This window comes from Condylura cristata, unplaced genomic scaffold, assembly GCF_000260355.1.
Source record: "Condylura cristata isolate star-nosed mole 26May11 unplaced genomic scaffold, ConCri1.0 scaffold00019, whole genome shotgun sequence".
NCBI classification, from domain to species: domain Eukaryota; kingdom Metazoa; phylum Chordata; class Mammalia; order Eulipotyphla; family Talpidae; genus Condylura; species Condylura cristata.
The window spans coordinates 12,393,188-12,413,481 of record NW_004567120.1 but is presented as its reverse complement, the minus strand read 5'-3'; the positions used below and the strand labels follow the sequence as shown (position 1 = coordinate 12,413,481).

The 20,294-nt window shown below is 45.4% G+C and overlaps 2 protein-coding genes across 2 annotated transcripts in view; both read left to right on the top strand.

The window, feature by feature from the left end:
• LOC101624648 (nuclear RNA export factor 2-like) overlaps positions 1-7,545 on the top strand; it is a 43,657-nt gene extending 36,112 nt beyond the window's left edge. The window contains exons 17-22 of the mRNA XM_012727058.1: positions 3,138-3,277; positions 5,770-5,953; positions 6,165-6,318; positions 6,915-6,998; positions 7,113-7,217; positions 7,336-7,545. Of these exons, the coding sequence (XP_012582512.1) occupies positions 3,138-3,277; positions 5,770-5,953; positions 6,165-6,318; positions 6,915-6,998; positions 7,113-7,217; positions 7,336-7,545 (877 nt within the window). The remainder of the gene's footprint in view (positions 1-3,137; positions 3,278-5,769; positions 5,954-6,164; positions 6,319-6,914; positions 6,999-7,112; positions 7,218-7,335) is intronic.
• A 2-nt stretch (positions 7,546-7,547) lies between these two features.
• LOC101624419 (nuclear RNA export factor 2-like) overlaps positions 7,548-20,294 on the top strand; it is a 34,998-nt gene continuing 22,251 nt past the window's right edge. Inside the window, exons 1-10 of the mRNA XM_004685895.1 lie at positions 7,548-7,611; positions 7,767-7,855; positions 7,993-8,100; positions 8,266-8,375; positions 9,836-9,872; positions 10,526-10,594; positions 10,678-10,733; positions 10,870-10,977; positions 12,903-13,085; positions 13,197-13,222. Of these exons, the coding sequence (XP_004685952.1) occupies positions 7,548-7,611; positions 7,767-7,855; positions 7,993-8,100; positions 8,266-8,375; positions 9,836-9,872; positions 10,526-10,594; positions 10,678-10,733; positions 10,870-10,977; positions 12,903-13,085; positions 13,197-13,222 (850 nt within the window). The remainder of the gene's footprint in view (positions 7,612-7,766; positions 7,856-7,992; positions 8,101-8,265; positions 8,376-9,835; positions 9,873-10,525; positions 10,595-10,677; positions 10,734-10,869; positions 10,978-12,902; positions 13,086-13,196; positions 13,223-20,294) is intronic.

Below are 20,294 nucleotides of genomic sequence, written 5' to 3'. Positions count from 1 at the left end.
GGCGGGTCAGGAGAGGTCTGCCACGCCATGTGGTCACCTCCAGAGCAGGCAGGAATCGAACTCATGTGGAAGCGGCTTTAGCTTCTCAGTGCTGTGCTTTAACCCACTGCGCCACCAGGGAGGGCCGCCACATTTATTTTTTAATAGTCTTCATAGTACGTGCTTTCAAACTGTATTAGAAAGTTATATCATCACATATGACACAGCTCATGAAACACCCTGTAAGGGAACCTCTCAGATATGTCTGTCCCTTAGCATGAAGGTAGCTTGCATTATGTACATCCTATTCTTTCCCATGCTTTGGCAGTCACCAACCATGAGCTCAGTATCTACAGTGGTTAAACTTTATATCATTTGGGCCTCAGGGAAATGTTTTCAGCATGTTGACTCTGAGATCAATACTACACCTGATTTTCTTCTTTCTCATTGCTTGACACTGATAGTAAAGTAGTTACTAGTAGTAACTATAAAAACAAACATGTCTTCATTATACCTTCTATAGACACAGCACTTCCCTTGCATAAATTTATTAGGTAAGTCAATTTTACAATCTAAAGGGAAGTTTATCTAGAACATCTAATTCAGATCTACATAACTGTGTATTTCAGTAATTATGTTTTACAGTATCACCTTTATTTATTACCCTTTCCCATGTCTCTGTGTTAGGAGAATGCCACTGCTCCAAAGCCAATAGCTCTCACCTTTAAAGTGTCCACCACAACACAGAAAAGTAAAAGAACTTCTAGGTGCTCTGTACAACTTGCCACATAACTTTCAAGAAGAATGGTTTGTCAACCTGCCTCACCTAGGGAACTGCAGAGCTGAAACTGCCTAACATACTTGCTGCATTCATACCCATGTTCATCCATAGGCTAAACTCCCCCACTGAACTTTGAGAGTGCTGACAGACCCCTGTAGATGTAACTATTTTTTGCTCCTATAAATCTTCTGGTAATCATCTCAAGAGAATGAAAAAACAATAGAACTATCAGTTGTGACAGGAAAAAAAATCTGTCTCCTCTGAAGGCAAGTTAATAAGCAGAACTCCAAGGATTGTCTAGGGAGAAAGAAGTTCTCCTTGCTCACCTCAACTATGTAAGTCTCCACTGAGTACCGCTGGGCTAGGTGTTATTGTGCTGTGTCTCAGAATCAGGATTTGACTACCTGTAGGTGATTAATGAACTGCACTAGGGCTAGACATCAGATCTTGATTCTGGGTTCCATCTTCTTTACTCTACATAGCTACTTAAATCCAACTTGGAGTATCATCACAGTCTGTACTGCATTATGTGGCTCCATTTTTGTACCTGCCTTTACATTTGTTTGACAGATAATTTCCAAAACTTATGTTAAGTGCACCAACTTGTAGAAATATGGTACCCAGAATACCGTGACATCGTTCAATAGTTTTAACTAGAACCACAAATACATAATCATTTCTCCCTAACTATATCCAAACTTAAAATTTGGATAAAATTTTGGTAAAATTTTGGTCTGTTAATTTTTTCTTTTAGTGTTTATTTAAAAGGACATTCTCAACAATTATCTAGCGTCTTATACCATCTTTTAGGTGCAATACCATTTCATGTATTAGTAAATTTGTATTTATACAATGAAATGAATTTGTGAACTTTAATTACATCAACTTTGTAGATTCAACTTTAATTGTATCTGTATGAGAAAGTACTTGAAATGACTGAAACGGCATTTCAGAGAGGTGTTTCATGATCTACATTTCAATAACAGAGGACAACTTTTCCAGTTAATCTGAACTAGTACCACTGAATTAATATTAACTCCCTTTGGAGAATATCCTGGATGTTCAGAATACAGTTTGAAACCATAATGCCTGGAGGTAACCTGGCTCACCGATTACCCTCTCAAGCAAATGACAATACTTTGGTACTTCAACCTTTCTCATTTCTATAAAAGTAATAATAATATCTACTCCATAGAGTTGTCACTATTGTATAAGATTTTAAAGTGCTTAACACATTAGTAATCATTAGACACACCATTTTGAGGTGAACATAAATCATGTGGTAGGTTTGCTTCAATTTCACTCAGTCTAATTAAATTACATCAACAAAACAAAACAACAGCTATAGGTATTTTGAAGTAGTTTCTAATATGGCAATTATTAGGGAGAACCCATTTAATTGGTTCATATTAATTAGTATTAAATTGCATGTGTTATATAAAAATAAAAGGCCCATAAAATTAGTAAACAAAAAAGCCTGACGTGTATGCGGCAAAAGTTCACTCACAAACACTGCAATCTCGACAGAGCCCAGCAATATGAGCACTGTCAGATCTCCGAGTCTCTGAAGAGAACCATCTCATGAAACACACAGATGAGCACGATTCAACTATCATTGCAGCCTACTGTCTCACAGTGATCGAGCTGTGAGCATGGTGGGTGAGTTCCTAAGAATTTGGGTGGAGGTCATGGGGGCGTTATCATGAGGTGGGGGTGTGGCCATAGGAGGTGGGGACGGGCCATCAGGTGGACACTACAGAAGGCTCAAATCTACTACTGGTAGATTTGCTTCTGGCCTCCTAAAGCCTGAGCTCACATGGTCTCCCTTGACTTGTGGCCGCCATATTCATGAAGTAGATCCGGGTTTGGGACACTAGAACAACATGGAGTCTTAAAGCCAGCTCATGTTGTGCAGCTTCTTGTCGTGTGGCCCTTCTGAGCTTATGGGTCATGAAAACTTCGCTGTCACACAGGTGACCTGCTGTGAGGGTCATATAGAGGCTGTGTTCACACACCCCCTGTGGCCATTGGTCAAACCCAGCCATCTTAAGCCTGTGAAGATGGAGGGCTACGGAAGGGCATTGGCACCCACATGGTGCTGACACGTAGCAGGAAGTGCCTTTGCAGTCACGTGAGCACTAGAACCGCCCAATCACCAGTGGCTATGTAAATTATATGGTCACGTGACATGCTGTCTTAGGTTGCTAAGCTCCAGGCTTTTGTTTGACGTGGCAAATTTCTTTTATTACTTGGAGTTTTAGAACTCCTGAGCCCTATAGCCACTTGGGTCTTACCAGCATATGGCTGCAGCCACGGAAAGAACTAGCAGTCAGGTAGGGTTCCACAATTGTGGCTTTCTTGGGCTTTATTGTTATAGGATGACCATCCCCACCCCCCCACCCCCCGCCTGTTGTCCTGTAGAAGTATCTACATTTAAAGTGTGTGGACAGCTCCTGAGTTCAAAGGAGAAATTAGGAAGTTCAAAAGACCTTGAGAATGTGGCTCTTGCTCATTCAGGTAAAGCTTTGAGGAGACTTTGAATTTGACCCCAAATTTTCCCTCAAATATTACTTCTCGCGGCACCATACGGTACTTGGCTTCAGGGACCCAGAGCTAATTGTGAGTGTATCGCGAGTTGGTGCGAGAACGGGCAGCAAAGGTCGTGCGTGGACACTCTGCCGTGAGTTGGCTGATAGCCCTTCCCTGCTCCCACATCCACGTGGTGCCCTTGCCTATCACCTGCGGTTTGTCGTGTGCGTTGTGGTGGCTTCCTCGGACCAGTCGTTATTAGGACACCGCGGACTTCCTGGGTGCCATTTTATAGCGATTCCAAATCTGACCTCCCTTTCTGTCTCCGACTCGGTTCTTTGAGACAGGCGTGGAGAATTTTGAAATATAATTTGTTTTAAAACGAATATATGAAAATAGTCATAATGTCATAATGTGAAGATTCAGTGTTTACTTGTTGTATACACTTTACAGGGCAGACGTTTTTCAAGGTGCTTTGGGGAGGGATGCCCTCGTCTTTTTGTGCTGGGGATCGCTAAATGGTTAATCTTACCAGCCAGCGCTATGTCTTTCCGGCTTTGCTTCTGTTTTCTAAGTATCAATATTTAGTGTCATCAAAACCAAGATTTTTTCACTCGTGTGGATAAAATTAGTGCATCTATTTCAGAAAGCATATTATGTAAATAATAGGTCATACATATACTTAATATAATCTTCAAGATGATACTGAATGAACACAATTCATCAAGTAAAGTTTGTGTTATTATGGGGGATTTAAAAAATAGTTTGCTTTGTGATTAATAAATATTATCTTTTGTGATTTTTATATTTTTAGCCATTTTATTTGCCTCCTGTTTCAGCCCAACAGGGATTGTTATAGAAAGTGCCATGGCTGAGAATAAAAAACAAAACTGTGTTCTACCACCCATGAAGTATGGAGATAAAGGTAAAAGGATTTAAATTCTTATGTTTTTAGACAATATGCCAGTATTTAATGTAACTCTCAGATAGAGGGTTGTTGTCTTACCTTTCAGACTACTTGTGGCAGGACATAGTACTGGGTGACTTTCAATTAACAGAAACTTAATTCCTCACATGTCTGGCGGGGTGGGGTGTCCTGAATCCAGGCAGGGAAAGAGTTAGGGTCGTGGGAAGTCCTGCTCCTGGCTGCTCGGTGACAATCTACTTGCCATTTCTGAACTTTCAGGAAAGGACAGGAGAGCTGTCTGGAGTTACTTTTGTAATGACACTAAGCTCACTCTTGAAGGAGCCTCCCTCAATCTTGCCCGCAAGACCCCAAAGACCAACATGTTAGAGATTAGGTGCGAATGCAAATATTCTGTCTATAGCAGTGTATATGGAACAGACCATTTTCTGCAGACCATTTATAGGTATTACTATTCTACAATAGACTTTCTTGTTAAACCCTTTCCAAAACAGATTGCTTCTACTATATAAATTATTTGACCTTTGTTTACTGTTGTTTCATATCTTTTTACTTTTTCATTTTTTACAGACACTCCTTAAGTTTAAGTGTGTTTCTGACATTAGGACAGGAGAAAAGTACATAAGTGAAGTTGTTAGTTCCTTGAATCTCTAACAACAATGAAAAGCAAGATGTACAAAATGCTGTATCTCATTTTATGTTAGTTTTCCTCACCTTTTCAAAACCAATTTGTTATTGTCTCTGATAATCATAGCTCCCATTTGTTGTTTTTATTCCTTTTTCTTCTCAGTTGTTTATATATAAAATGTTGTTTTGTTGTGTATTGATATAGTTAACCGACTTTTTTTGGTTATTCACCTATAGTTGCTAATAAGATTTTGGTCATGGTAAGATTTTCTAAATAAAAAGCCATGTCATCTGCAAAGAGAAATATTTGCGCTTCTGCTTTTCTGAGAAAGATTTCCTGCTTTTGTCTGATAAATCTGACCAAAAGCTCCAATGTAAGTTGGACCATAGTGGTGACAGTGAACATCTGAGACTTGCACTTTTTCTTAAGGAGGAAAAAAAGAGCACAGTTTTTCACCATGAAGTCTTACATTGGTGGTTTGCTTGTAACATATTACTTTTATTTTATTGAGTTAGTGGAATGAGTTTAGTTGCTGATTGTATTTGGAAAGCCTGGAGAGATTGCCTCGAGGTATCACCAGCTGTGGTTACTAGAGAAACCTGAGAGAACTGAAGATTCAAAGGTCTTCCTGATCTGTCATGTACCCCTTTTCGCCATTAATTATTGTTTCATATTTTAAAATTTGTCAACCCAGTTTCTTCCTCTTCTTCCCCATTATACTCTTCCTTCAAACTTTCTTCCTGAGAGTGCCATTTGTCAGATAAGCCTCTGCAGTCCTAACAGGAAGATGCCATTCCTATGGGGACTCTGTGTGGTCTGTCCCTTAGGGCAGACATTCCTCTGGACCTACCACAGTGTTACCTTTAGGCACAGCTCAGGTGAATCACAGATGTATCTTCAAACTAACATTTTTGTGCCTCATTTCAGAATACAATGGCAGTGGTACCTCATCTCAAGAGAAAAAGAAAGATCGCAATTCTTTGGGACATAGTTGCGATGGGAGTGACACTAATGATGAACACAGTGAATATGGTGCTCAGTCTCCAAACTTGCAGGAAAAGAATGGAAACGGGGAGATGAAAAATGGACAAGAGGACCTAGAAATGAAACAGTAAGTGGCCAGGCAGCCGAGTTCGCCTGTAATAGTTCCTGCAACTATGCACTCCCTGCCCTCCAGGTCTGCTTGCTCTTCTCTCATTAGAAGGAAGCGAGAGTTGAACTGTGAATACCAATCCCAATAGTAGTTATGGCGTCAGACAAGGGTGTGTTGCAGACATTCCTCACATTTATGCCCATCCTGCTTCTCTCCACTTCCCCTGCAGCAATCCCAATGACATCCAACGAAACAAGAGGTCAGTGAAATGGCACGATGAGGACAGCATCCATATTAATATGTGGAATGATAAAAGGCCTGCAGGGAGAAAAATGGGAGAGAATCCACTAGATGATATAGCAGCAAACTGGTTTAGGATCACAGTGAGTATCCTGGAAAACCAATGTTATGTTCAGAGAAAAGGCTCAGGGACAGCTGTGCTGGTCTGCTACAGAAACCTCGCTGCTCTGACAGCACAGTTTATAGTCTCTTCCTTATATTCAAGGAGTTGATATTCTTACTCAGCTCAGGGAAAATTCAGAGAAGACACATAAAGGGAACCGCTGAGTGTAGGGAGGATGGGGAGGTTATCAAAAGGCACTGCTGGAAACCACTTCCAGGAGGTGGAGCAGCTGCCTACCTGATGCCTCAGTTTGCCTCCAGCTGAGTGACTGATGCAGGTCAGGTGAGGCGTCTGAGGCAGGCTTTGAAACGCAAGTGGCTCTTGCAAGCAATGATCCTGTGGAACTGTGTAAAAGGAAGCTAGGGCAATTTAGTTATTTGAGGAGAGAATGGAGAAAAGGGGTGGGGGTGTAAGGGATCTTTATTAGGCATAGAAGTAAGAACTCAAGCCAGTGGGTCCACCTTTAATAGCCCTCTGCAGCTCAGCAGTAGGTCAGACAAGAACCCGTGATGGTCTGTTCTCCAGCCTTAATTCCATGTTGTGTCTCTTCTCTCTTTTAATCCCTTTCACCTTCAGATTCCTAATGGGATGAATTACGATAAGACCTGGCTAATAAATTTACTCCGGAACCATTGCAAAATACACTTCATTCCAGTGGATGTAAGTGAGGGCAGTGAAGGCAGAAGAGTGGGGACAGGGAAGGAGGGTGGGATAGGAAGTAGGCTGAGAAGGAAATCTCTGTCTCCAAAATGATTGTTGCACCCCGTCCTGCAGTTCCACTATGTGAAAAACCGGGCTCGGTTCTTTATCCAGAATGCCAAAGTTGCCTCTGCATTGATGGATGTCAATAATAAGATTTATGATGAGGAGAAACAAGAGGTATGTGTCAAGGCATTACCTGCACAGAGTGCTAGGACAGTTGGACAGGCCAGTGGCCAATCATCCCGTCATCTGGAATTAGAGATCCTGGTGCTTACCTGACCTGTCCTTCTTGCAGATCTCTATCTTAGTCAAGAAATGTACGGAGCCTTACTCTGATTGGAACATGTTGGAACTAGAAGAACGGGACAAGCTAGAGGTAGAATGGACTCGATGCATGTTGTGTGCCCACCCAAACCCACAGCCAGACCTGCCTCTTTTACCCATACTAAATTTGCGATCCGCATCACACCTCAAAATGGCCCTCTCCACCTCTCCCTGCAGGTGACCATGAAGAAACGATATGATCCTTCCCGCAGAGCTCTTGACCTTCAGAAGCTCCGCTTTGACCCAGGTTCGTCTAACAGCACAATTCTAGGGCAGATGAGGGCACAGGGAGACTGCCTGTGGTAGGGGGGCGGAAACACATGTGGATGGTAGCTTGGGTGGGGTGCAGCAGGCCCTGGGTCCCAATTAGCCATTTCATTCCTTATTACCCATGTTCTGAAGATTTGTTAGGCCATGAGATAAATATAATGCTGAATCGAAGGAGCTGCATGTCCACTATCCTGAAGATCATCAAAAAGAATTTCCCCCAGGTGAGACCTCATGCCCAGTGCTGACATTGTGGTAGGAGGTGGAAGAGGGTGGATTAGGGAGGGAAGTGTGGAGGACAGAGTTGTCTCCCAGGCCCCAGATACGAGGAAATGATGCTCTAACCCTTCTTCCATACAAGCTCTTGTCCCTCAACTTGTGTGACAACAAGCTGTACCGGTTGGATGGCCTGAGTGACATTGTGCAGATGGTCCCCAAAGTCAAGATCTTGAACCTTTCAAAAAATGAGGTGAGAACAGAATCAGAGCAAAGCTAGGTCAGGGGTGTGTAGTGCCTTCAAATGATGGCAGGAAGCGGTCACATGACAATGAGGGAAGTTGAGGCTCAACTACAGCAGCCCCATGTCTCCCTTCCAACTCATTCTCCAATTCTGCCCTGCCTTCATATTTCTCAGCTAAAGTCAACATGGGAGGTGTGTAAGATGAAGGGACTAAAGCTTGAAGAACTTTGGCTTGATGGTAACCCCCTGTGTGACAACTTCTTAAAGAAGTCCAACTATGTCAGGTCAGTGGGCAGCCCTCATCTCCTGGTCTTCGGGAGAACCAAGGGGCCCGTCTCTCTCCTCTCCCTCTGGGTCCCTCACCTGTGCTCAGAGGCCTCCTCTGCTTCCTCCGAGCTGCTGGCGGTTCTCCTAGCCTGGGGCCTGGCTGAGTCTGCATCCAGCCTCCTCCAGTGCGCCCTGCCAAGCGCGTGCCCCAGGAAGCAGGGCTTCCCCTCCTCACCAGCCCCTCCAGCCCACCCCACCCCCCCAGTCATTAGCTTTGAGCCCAATGTGGTGCCCCAGACTAAGAAGGGTCATCTGGCCCGGGCCTGGTGCTGAGAGAGGCCTTCTTGCCTTGTGCTGGGACCAGGCTGCCCTGTCCTATTCTGGGGTGGGGGTGCCCTCTTTTCTAGCTCCAAGCCCCCCCCCTTACAACCCCAGTTGACACGGGAGCTTTCCTGGCCCGAGCTGGGGGCTGAGGCCCTGGGTGGCTGTCATGATGACAGTGTTCCTCTTGCCTGGTGCCAGGAGCCGGGACCTCCTGGAAGAAACCTGGCTTTCCTGAGTCCAGGGTCTGAGGTGGACCACCACCAGTGAGCAGAGGCTTCATGAGGGAGGAAGGGCAGGCTGAAAGCAGAGGCTCTGAGGAGCCAGAGGACAGACCTCTCGGGCACCTTTGTCCTGCTTGGCCCCTCAGAGGTGTCCGAGGTAGCCTGACCCCAGGCAAGAGACTGAGGAAGACAGGCACAGATGCCCAGGACCATCAGGAGAGCAGGTGGTGACATAAGAGGGGCTGCAGACCCCTTCCCATGCTGAGCTGGGCCTGGCCCCTCCCTCCTTCTGGGGAGGGTGTCCGTTCAGACTGGGCTCTAGGGATAAGGAAGGATCCACGGCCTCCTCCTCCAGAGGGCCCCAGCCCCACAGGGCATGTTTTGCATTCCCATGTGGGGCCAGCTAGGAGCAGGTGAAGGGAAGAGCTTTGGGGGGGAGGGTAGGGGAGCCATTTCCCCTCCTTCCTCTCTTCTTCCGGCCCCCCATCCCCTTGCCTTCTGTCTCCTGGTGCTCTGTACCTCTGAGACTCTAGGGTGTCCCGTCCTACCTTCACCCCCTTTGAGTCTTCACCTGCCCCTTTCCCTCCTGCCTGCTGAGTTCTACCTCACTCCCCTCCTGCCCACATCCGGGCCATCCCCGGGCGGTGGGGGTGGGGGCCTGGTCCTGTGAGGTAGCAGCACTCCGGGCTCCCATGCCATGGACTCCTCTCTGAAGCCTTGGGGGAGGGTGGTCCTGCAGGCAGGGAGGGGCCCAGAATCTGGGGGCCTGGGCTCCAAATGCTGTGTCTTGGGGGTGGAGAAGGGAGAAGGAGTCGGGGAGTCTAGCCTGGAGCTACTGCCCCAGGGGAAAGGAGCAGGAGAGACAGGAGAGATGGAGCAGGGGCTTGACAACCCTGAACTGTCAATCACTCCTTTCTGCTTTTTATGGACAGTACCGTCAGGTCTTGCTTCCCCACGCTGCTGCGCCTGGTAAGTGCCTGTGTTCATCGCTGTCTCTTTCTAGCATTGATCATCTCCATCCCTGCCCTCATGTCCTTGGGGTCTCACCTGGATGACTTGCTCTCATTGCTCCCTTACCCCTTTTAGGAGACAAACTCCAGAAAAATACTTGAATATACTAATTGGAAAAACGTAGACATTTGCATACATATGGACACAAAGTATGCATTTGATAGTAGACATGCTTTTAGAGACATATTGGTTTATGTATAGAAGAAGTGGGTTGTAAATTGAAGGTTTCGGGGGTGGGGTGGGGTGAGACGAATCACAGAGACATGAGACAGAGTGGGAGCAGAACAGGCAGATGTACTGAAAATACTCTGCTGAGGGGAGCAGCGCGGGCCGGGACAGGAGAGGGCTGCTGCACCCTGTGAGTCAGCTCTCTGGCTGGGATCCACTCAGGCCAAGGTGGTGATAGTGCTGAGCCTTAACCTCTAGGCCACCAGGGAGGCCCCATTAGTAGACATTTCTCAGACGTCATGATGTGATTCTACCCATACAATTTCTGGGATCCTCTCACCCCTGACCACTGACTCCCACCCTCTTCTCGTCCCACCCTTCCCCCTCATTATCCGTGGCCAACTCTGTGTTCTCCACTGCTGACTTTCTCTTCCCTTCGCCAGGATGGCAAGGAGTTACCACCACTACTCTCTCTTAGCACTGACGCCCGCAACTTAATAAAGCTCTGCAAGGTGAGGAAAGAGGAGCAAGCAATGTTGGGGTATTGCAGGGGACACCCTGTGAACCCCTAGCCTTGACTGTCTCTTGATTTCAGGAAAGCTATAAAGGACCTGAGATGCTAAGAAATCTAGTCCTGCAATTCCTGCAGCAGTAAGTATTCCTGGGGCCAAGAGGAAAGGGGGCCTGGAGAGATGGAGTCTCTGAGGCTCAGGACAGCTTGTGGGTCTTTGCATCTCATTTGGGGCCCAGACCACAGAAATCCACTTTGCCCCTTGTCTCCCCACAGGTATTACCGGATCTATGACTATGGGGACCGACATAGCCTTCGGAATACTTACCATGAGGAAGCCTGCTTCTGCCTCACCATTCCCGTCATTCCTCAGGAAGCTGTTCTGTGAGTATCACTGCCCACACTCTCATTGTGCTGTTGGACTCACCGGCAGACATGAGCCAGCTTCAAGAAACACCAGCTGACCCGATCGTCACCTCCTTTTTGCTTTCCTTTTTTGAAGATTTATTTATTTATGCATGTAAGAACTGGGGTGTAGGCCAAAGGTGTGGGGGGAGAGAGGATTCAGCAGAGACAAAGTGGGGACCAGAACAGGCGGATTGACTGAAACTCACTGCTGAGGGGAGCAGTGGCGGGTCGGGAGAGGTCTGCTGCACCACGTGGGTCACCGCCCTGGCCGGGGATGGAACTGGTGCTGCAGTGGTTGCAGAGAGCTCCACAGTGCTTTTCTTTAACCCGTTTTGCCACCAGGAAGGGTCACCTACTTTTTTCTTTCTCCTAGAAGCACCCTCAAAGACAGCAGGGACATTATAAAGATGAAAGACCAGTGTAAGTGTGTGATGGAAAACATGGACAGGGAAAAGCCATGCAGGGGTCAGTCATGAGAAGCTGACAGTCCCCCACCTTTGCTTTGTCTCCTCCCCTCACAGATCTGCGGTGTGAGCTTGTGAAACATAAAAAACATGATATCATAAAGACTCTATGTTTATTGCCCCAAACTCAGCATGATCTCAACTCCTTCCTTATCGATATGTGGATTGAGATGGTAAGCACCTGCTTCCTTCCCAGGGCGGGCCCATAAAGACACAGGTGGGCATGAAGCTGAAGTGGTAACTGAGCACCTGGGCATTTCCCTTTCAGGAAACCAAGCTTTGCTTCTCTGTTCATGGGGTGTACAAAGAACGTGAGTGTGTGTAAATTTATACCCAGCCCCCAGCGCCCCACAGCTCCCTACTCCTGGTTGCTTGGCTCTTACAATCCTCCCAGATCCCACAATCCCTTGCCTTACCCCCTTCCCTGTGTTCTTCAGTTCCCACCCTGCCCCCAATCCTGCCTGTCTGCCCCACACCCACACCCACCCCGCTGGGGAGTCAGGGAGGGACACAGGCCGCAGGCTTCCATGGCCTCACCCCAGGTCCTTCCTCTGGGACCTGGGAGCCCCTGCTGAACCGAGAGCAGTTTCCTCATTTGAAAAATGGGGTTCCTGACACCCCAGACTTGGTTAGCTAGGAAACACGAGTGGCTGAACACGTGGACCGGCTGTCACGGGACTTGGCGCGCAGTCGGGTCCCTGTCCCTGGGGGCAGGTGGCTTCTGTTGTTGCCCTGCCCGTTCCTGATTCCTAGGGAAAAGTCTTCCCCTGATTCAGCCTAGGTGGTGAGGGAGACCCTGACTGGGGATCGACAGCAGTGTATGAAGCATGTGAACCCCAAGGGGGTGTTATGTTTTGTTGTCTTTCATTCAAGTGGTAGGAAGGTCTCCGTATACTGTTCATGCCTTCAGCAGAATCTTCACTGCTACCCTTGGCAAAAATTCCAGGTGAGCCCTTATGTTGGGTGTGGGAAACCCAGGGTGGCCTGGGTCAGCAGTGGGGGATGTGACTGTGGGGTGTCCTCGACATTGTGCACAGTTTGCTGGGAGATCGTGGTGCAGTCTGGCCTCGCTGTTAGGAGCAACATGGGCCTGGAGTCAGCCCTGGGGCTCCCTGACTGATCCCGACACTCACTAGCTGTGTCACCTTGTCTAGTTACAGGACCTGTGTGTGGCACGGTGTCCCCTCTGCAGATGGACTTAGAGTGTCCTCTCCGGTGCTTTACACAGCAAATGCACTGGGGTTCCCCGGTACCTGTGAAGCTGAAGCTAGAGGCATCTTTGCAGAGTTGGCCTTTGTGGGAGGGTGCAGGTACCCTGAAGGGTGCTGGGAGGCAGGCAGTTAGCGGGGTAGAAAGATTCTGACTGCTGAGCAGCAGAGGAAGAAGATCATGTCGCGTGTTTGTCCAGGTGCCTGAGATCCTATTTTTTTCCTATAGTCTCCTCATTGAAAATGATGAGATGATTATAAAGGACGCCTTTCAGGATGAGCTCAAGAGTGTGTTCTCTGAACCACTTCCTCCAGCCACCTCCAGCTCCATGCCTGTCCGCTCCCAAGGACAAGGCGAGATGGCACAGGCTTCCTCCCTGCAGTCTAAGATGAACCAAGAGGACTCTCAGAAGTGAGTGCTGGGTGCGGTCTAGGAGGAGTGTGAAAGAGAATGGTGGAAAACTACCATTTTCCTATTTTGTTATTCATTCCAAAAGTAATAAGAAATTCCCTCTTTTATTAGTAATACATCTAAATTATGTGTGCCAGGTATGGACCTGCACATTGGGCTGTGAAGCATCTTCTGTTTACTCATCAGCTCTCCGTGTATATTACATCTTGCTCCTTTAAATCTGGGCACAGAACAGTTGACTTCAGGCAGGCCCGCAGCTACTGTTGTGGACACGCCTCTTCACTGACTTAGCACCACACCCAGTGCCACCTTCTCACCCTGGCACCGCATCTAGCTAAACTCAGAGCCAGGCTTCTGCAGCACACCTTCAGTGGTGACATGGTGGGGCCGGAGTTTCCCCTGAGGTCCCCCACAGAGCTCTCAGCATTCTGGCAGCTCTCTCCCACAGACGGCAGCCTTCACTGGTCACAGGGGTCCTCTGTGCTTTCGAGATGAAAGGGGTGGATTTGAGAATTCAGGGAGGCTCTGTGGGCTGACGGCAGGTGTTCTGGGGACCATGCCAAGGTCAGGTATCCTGGCTCTGCTGATGGTGCAATTCTCTCCCTTTACTTTCTCCAGACCATGGACAGAGTACTAAAGGAGGCCTGTGTGACCTGGACCCTTGAAAACAAAACTTCATTTTCTCATGTTCAGCCTCCTCATATTTGTTTTCTCTGTCACAAAGTGTGTTTTCTTCATCACAAAGCCTCTTCCAGGACTGGAAGCCACTTACCAGCCACTTACCAGGAAGTGAAAGTTTCCCCCTCAGCCTGTCTGTTGTTCTGTAACTTTTACACCTATGATCCTTCATTGTTTTCGTTTAAACTGTAAGGTAATAAAAGTTTCACGAACGTGCTGTTCCTCTCACAAACTGCCTTCCTGTCCTTAGCATCATTACATCACTCCCTATGGCGCGGGAGAAATGTGTGCCCACGAGGCCTAGACTACTGGGCCGTTGACTGACAAACACAAATGCCGGTGGGCCCTCTGTTCTTTGTGCCCCTCTGCCGCCGGCCGGCTGGGGCGTCCCGTCCACAGCAGTGACCTCTCCTGGCACCGTGAGAGGGTCAGGGTGCTGCCGCACTTTGGAGGCAGGAGAAGTACTTGTGCTTCTTGGCACTCTCCTGCCCAGGACTGCAGACAAAGTGTGAGGACACCCGGGTCAGGGGACAGGAGGGGACTGGGTAGGCGGGACTGGGCCGTTCCCCCTCTAAGCCATGAAGACCATCTCACTGAGACTGGAGTGTGTTGAGGGAGAGGAGAGGCACTTAGGTACCGCTAGGCCCCACAAGAAGATGAGCATCGTGTGGGTAAACAAAACCTCACCTGAGGCACCTGCTCAAACACGGTCATCAGCACGAACGTGAACCCCACGGCACTGAAACTGCTTGTTTCCAGGTACAGCGTGTCTCCAGGCAGCAGAGGCAGAGGCTTGAGTTCAAGAGCTACCTGTGCTCAGGCGGACTGAGGTTGCTCAGCTCTCCGGGCAGTGCACGCTCTGGAGGCCCGCAGGGACATCCATGTGGCAGGGGGCCTTTTCTCCCTCAGTGCCCTGCAGCAGCTTCGCCTCACCATTAGACTCAGCTATTTCTGTGTCAGGATAGGCTGACTAAAAATTGATTGATTCCTTTTATTTTCTATTTTCCAATTTCACTATTCTGCATTAAAGCAGTTTTCATAAATACATGAAAGTTGACAATACAAAGAATCACTGCCTTTTTGATGATTGGCCTTTTTCTATAGAGATTCTTTAAATTTCCACATGGCTTGTCTTTAAAAGCTCTGGAGATTGGGCTCTCCCCGGTAGTGTAACAAGTTAAAGCACAGCACTATGAAGCTCTCAGAAGCTACAAGTTCAATCCCCAGTGAGGAATTAACCTACATGGTGCTGCAGACCTCTCCTGACCTGCCCACTGCTCCCCTCATCAGTGTGTTTCAGTTCTGCTCCCCACTCTGTCTCTGGTGAATCCTCTCACCCCCCACACCTCTGGCCTATACCCCTGTTCTGTAAGCATAAATAAAGAAGTCTTTAAAAAATAAAAGCTCTGGATATTTAGAAAAAAGTTGAAGAGTTCAAAGAATAATTTATTCACTTGTATGGTAAAAGAATTTGCCATAAGTAAAACAATATGTGTATGAAAGAAAACAAAAATAAGGTAGACTGATAAGTGCAATCCATCACTACTTACAATAGCTAAGATATGGAAACAACCTAAATTAAGAATTGCAAACATTTTTTAATTAAAGATTTAAAGCAAATGAGGATCTAGATGTGGCATGGAATACTATTCAACTATCAGAAAAGTCAAACCATTTTCTGCAAGATTGACAGAGCTGGAAGTGAGTATCCTAAAGGAAATAAGCCAGAAGGGGGATGATAAATATCAGGTGGGGGTCACTTATATGTGGAATATAGAGAAACCAAACAAAAGGTCAAACAAAGCAAGCTTTGAAATCAACCCTTGAAATCTGACCATAGATAAGTGGCATCCCGGGTTGGGATAAGGCAGAAATGTAATAATGGTGGGTGAAGAGTGCAATGGGCTGTGGAGCACTTTGGCTGTTTTGGTGGTAGAAGAGTTACGGTGACCACACCAGAGGGGAAAAAAATTCTAAACTGTCAATTATGAACAAGGATGTAAAACAATGGTACTTTATTTAAAAAAATAAATGAATTAATTTAAAAATTACTGAAATTTTTCAAAATCTCAAAAAATAATATTATCAATTTGCCCGATGAGAACTGTTTTAGATATTGAGTGTGCTTGCTCAATTGACCAACTAAACATTTTGTAAATAGAGTGTGTTTATGGTTATGGCAGCAGATATCAAATTACTTAATTGCCAATTCCATTTAGTTATATAAAATGCTTCAATGACCCTTAACAAAAGCAACTTGAGTGGATTTAAATGTGAATTTCCATTTTGCCAAATTCCAGCTTGAAGTTCAGTAAGACTCTACTGTAGCATGTGGCTGTATTTTCATAGTCTGCATTTACACGCTTCTGACAAATAATTTTCCGAAGTTATGTAAGGAACAATTTGCATTAATGCCTCCCATCACCCTTGTTCTATGTGCCCTTCCCACCCCTATTTTGATCCTATTCTCTTTGCTCCCATAGAATGTCTCTGGTTTATAGTTGTTTGTTGATTTTAATTTTGACTTTATTACAATTTCTTTTTTTTTCCTGATCCCTTACACTATTACTACGAGTGAAACAATCCAGTATGTTTTTTTTTTTTTCCTTCTGGCTTATTTCACTAACATGATCCCTTCCAGCTCCATCCATGTTGCCACAAATGGCATGAGTTTATCATTTTTGTTAGCTGGGTAATATTCCATTGTGTATAGAAGATGTGTACCACATCTTCTTGATACAGTCATCAATTTGGTACATTTGGGTTGATTCCACATCTTCCTTATTGTAAATAGTCCATGGGGATTACAACTGAGATGAAAAAGCATACTTTGTACAAAAATGAACAATGATGTAAAAATATTTTTTTTTAAAAGGAAAAATCTAACTATAATAAAGTAAAAATCAAAGTCATCCATCAACTATAGCTCAGAGACATTCTGTAGGGGAAGAGGAGAGAGAAGGACTGGGACAAGAGTGGAAAGAATACAAAGGACGATGGTAATGTTGCACGGGTGAGTGGGTGGTGGAATTTCATGGGGAAGTCATACATTGTACAAAAATAAAGGATGATATAATGATTATATTAAAAATATTAAAAAATAAAATACTTAAAAAATGTCTTCATCAGTAGGTTTAGAGCAAAAAGCACAGTCTGTCATCCTTAATAGTATATCCAAATTTAATCATGCTGAAAAATTTTGTTAGTTGGGTTTTCTTCATCTTATTTATGTAGTCATGCCACATTGTAAAGCCTTAGAAAAATAATTCCACTGCTTGTATAGATTTGATTTTTTAAAAAAGATTTATTTATTTATGCATACAGAACTGGGGTACAAGCCAGAGTTGCAGCAGAGGTGAGAGGTTTCACCAGAGACAGTGAGGAGCAGAACAGGCAGACTGATGAAGTACACTGCTGAGGGGAGCAGCGGGCAAGTCAGGAGAGGTCTGTTGCGCCATGTGGGTCACCTTCAGGCGGGGATCAAACTCATGCTGAAGTGGCTTTAGCTTCTTAGTACTGTGCTTTAAACTGCTGTGCCTCCAGGGAGGGCCTAGATTTGATTTTAACTAAGTTAGCAAATTAGAAAGACAAAATTTATTTTGGATATACAGACAAGATTCCAGGTTTTCACACAAATCAGCAAACAGGTATTCAGAAGGCAGAACTTTAGTTAATAAAACTGTATTGTATATTCTCCTTACCCTTTCTCTGTGCAGTCTATGAAGGAAATAGTATAAATACAGCAATAATTCAGATTTCCCTCATTTTTTATTTTTGTAATTCAAACAATAGGTATTTAAACTTTGCAATGATTCTCATTTAGTGCTTTTTTTTAAAGTTCTGCTTTCAACAGCATCTAGCATTTTATAGTATGTTTTAGATACAGAAGCATTTCACTTATTAATAAGATGTCATAAATACACACATTAAAATGATTCTGAGTCGTAGTTGTTTCATTTGTAGATTTGACTATGATTGTTTCTGATTCCTGGTAGTACTTCAGTTTTAGTGGCATTTCAAAGATTTCCTGCATGATCTCAGCCTTTTAGTAACTGAGAACAAATTTTCCAGTTAATTTTAAATAGTTAGACTGATTTAGTATTCATTTCCTTCGGAGAACATTGAGGTTATCAGAATACAAATTCTGGGGCCAGAGTGCCTGGGAACAATTTCTGACTTGCTGCCTACAAGCTTTGTGACCTTTCAAGTAAGTGACTTAAGACTTCTGTGCTTCAACTTTATTCTTTGTAAAAAAGGAATAGTGACAATACCTAATCCATACAGTTGTCACAATTATAGGAGTTAACATTTTAAAGTGCAGTAACACATAATAATGACATACACCATTTTTCAAATGAAAAAGTGAAAGCCACATACTGGGTTTGTTTCAATTTTGTTTAGTGTCACTTTAAATTAAATCAACAAAACTTACTAAACCCACTGCAAAGACTTTGGAAATAGCCCCTAAAAAATGGCAAAGATTAACACTGTAGGGAGGACCTATTTAGTTGCTATGTATTAACTTGCATATATTATAAAAATAACATATATAAAATTAGTACACAAAGAAGAAATGGGGCAGGTAATCCTGACATGCATGGGAAGCAAGTTCACCAGCAAACACCACAATCTTGGCAGACACCAGGAATATGAGCACCCTCAGATCTCTGAATCTCTGCAGAGAAAGGTCTCATGAAACATGCAGATCGGCACTCTCCGACCTTCACTGCAGCCTACTGTCTGACAGTGACCAAGCTGTGAGTATGGTGGGTGGGTTCCTAAAGATTGAGTGGTGGTCACGAGGGCACAGCCACTAGGTGGACACTAGTGCTTCAGAAGCCTCGGACCTACTACTGGCAGATCTGCCTTGTGGGCACCTAAAGCCTGAGCTCACATGATCTCGCCTGGCCTGTGGCTGCCATGTTCATGTGGTAGATCCAGGTCTTTCGGACACTAGGCAAACGTGTCACAAAACCAGCTCATGGTGGGAGGTTTCTTTTTGTTATGTGGTCCTAATGAAACCATGGTTCATGAAAACTCCACTCTCATCCAAATGACCTCTGTGAGGGTCACATGGAGGCAGTGTTCACAAATCCCCGCCGCCCCTCACCCTCTCCCCCACACCCATGTGGTCACTGGTCAGACTCAGCCATCTTCAAGACGTGAAGATGGAGGGTCACGTAAGAGCGCCAGCATACGTCAGCCCACGTGGTGCCTCCGCGCACCAGGAAGAGCCTTTGCAGTCACGTGAGCACTGGAATCACCCAATCATCAGTGGCCATGCAGATCCTAGGGTCATGTGACACACTGAATTCATTTGGTGCGCAGCACTGAGGAGACTTTCTTTTAGTTACAGGGAGAACAAGAACTCCTGAACACGGTGACCCCTTGGATCTTGTCGGTATGTGGTCGAAGCCACAGAAGGACCAAGAAGTCAGGTATGGCCCCACAGTTGTGGGTTCCATGGACCTTAATGTTACGTGATGATCCCCCCCTGCCCCCTCTCGGTGGTCGTGTGGGAGGATCCACATTTAAAGTGTGTGTGGACATCTCCTGAATTTTAACTCGATTTAGGAGAAATTAGAAAGTTCAAAAGACCTTGAGAATGTGGTCCGTGCCCGGCTCAGGTGGAGGCTTGAGGAGACTTAGAATTTGACATCAAACTTTTCCTCAAGTTTTACTTCACGTGTCACTAGCGGTACTTGGCTGGAGCGACCCAGAGCGAATTGTGAGTTTATCAGCGAGTTGGCGCGAGAAAGAGCAGCAAAGGTCTTGCTTGGGCGCTCTGCCGCGAGTTGGCTGACAAACCCTTTCCCGCCCCCACCTCCATGCAGTGCCCTCGCCTATCACCGGCGCTTTGCCGTGTGCTTTGTGGGGGCCTCCTCGGACCAGTCGTTATTAGGACACCGCGGACTTCCTGGGTGCCATTTTATAGCGATTCCAAATCTGACCTCCCTTTCTGTCTCCGACTCGGTTCTTTGAGACAGGGGTGGAGAATTTTGAAATATAATTTGTTTTAAAATTAATGTATAAAAATAGTCATAATGTGAAGATTCAGTGTCTATTGTTGTATATACTTGACAGGGCAGACGTTTATCAAGGTGCTTTGGGGAGGGATGCACTCGTCTTTTTGTGCTAGGGATCTCTAAATGGTTTAATCTCCCCAGCCAGACACTACATCAGGTTTTCCTTCTGAACTCAATTTACTGCTTCTTAGATGCCTTGAAATCACACTTCTTTTCTTCGTGTGGAAAAAGACACTGAATTTAAGAAAATAGAACTAAGTAATTATAGGTGATGCTCACATTTTTAAAAATCGTGAATGATACTGAATGAACGCGGCTAATCATATAAGGGGCTATGTATACATTTAAATAGTTTGGCACATGGATAAAAATGATTAATTTGTGATTTTTTAAAATTATACTCTTTTAATTTCCTTTCATTTCAGCCCTCCCAGGCTTGTTGTAGAAAACAGTATGTCTGAGAGACCACAGCAAGAACAAAACTATGCTCTGTCATTCATGAATT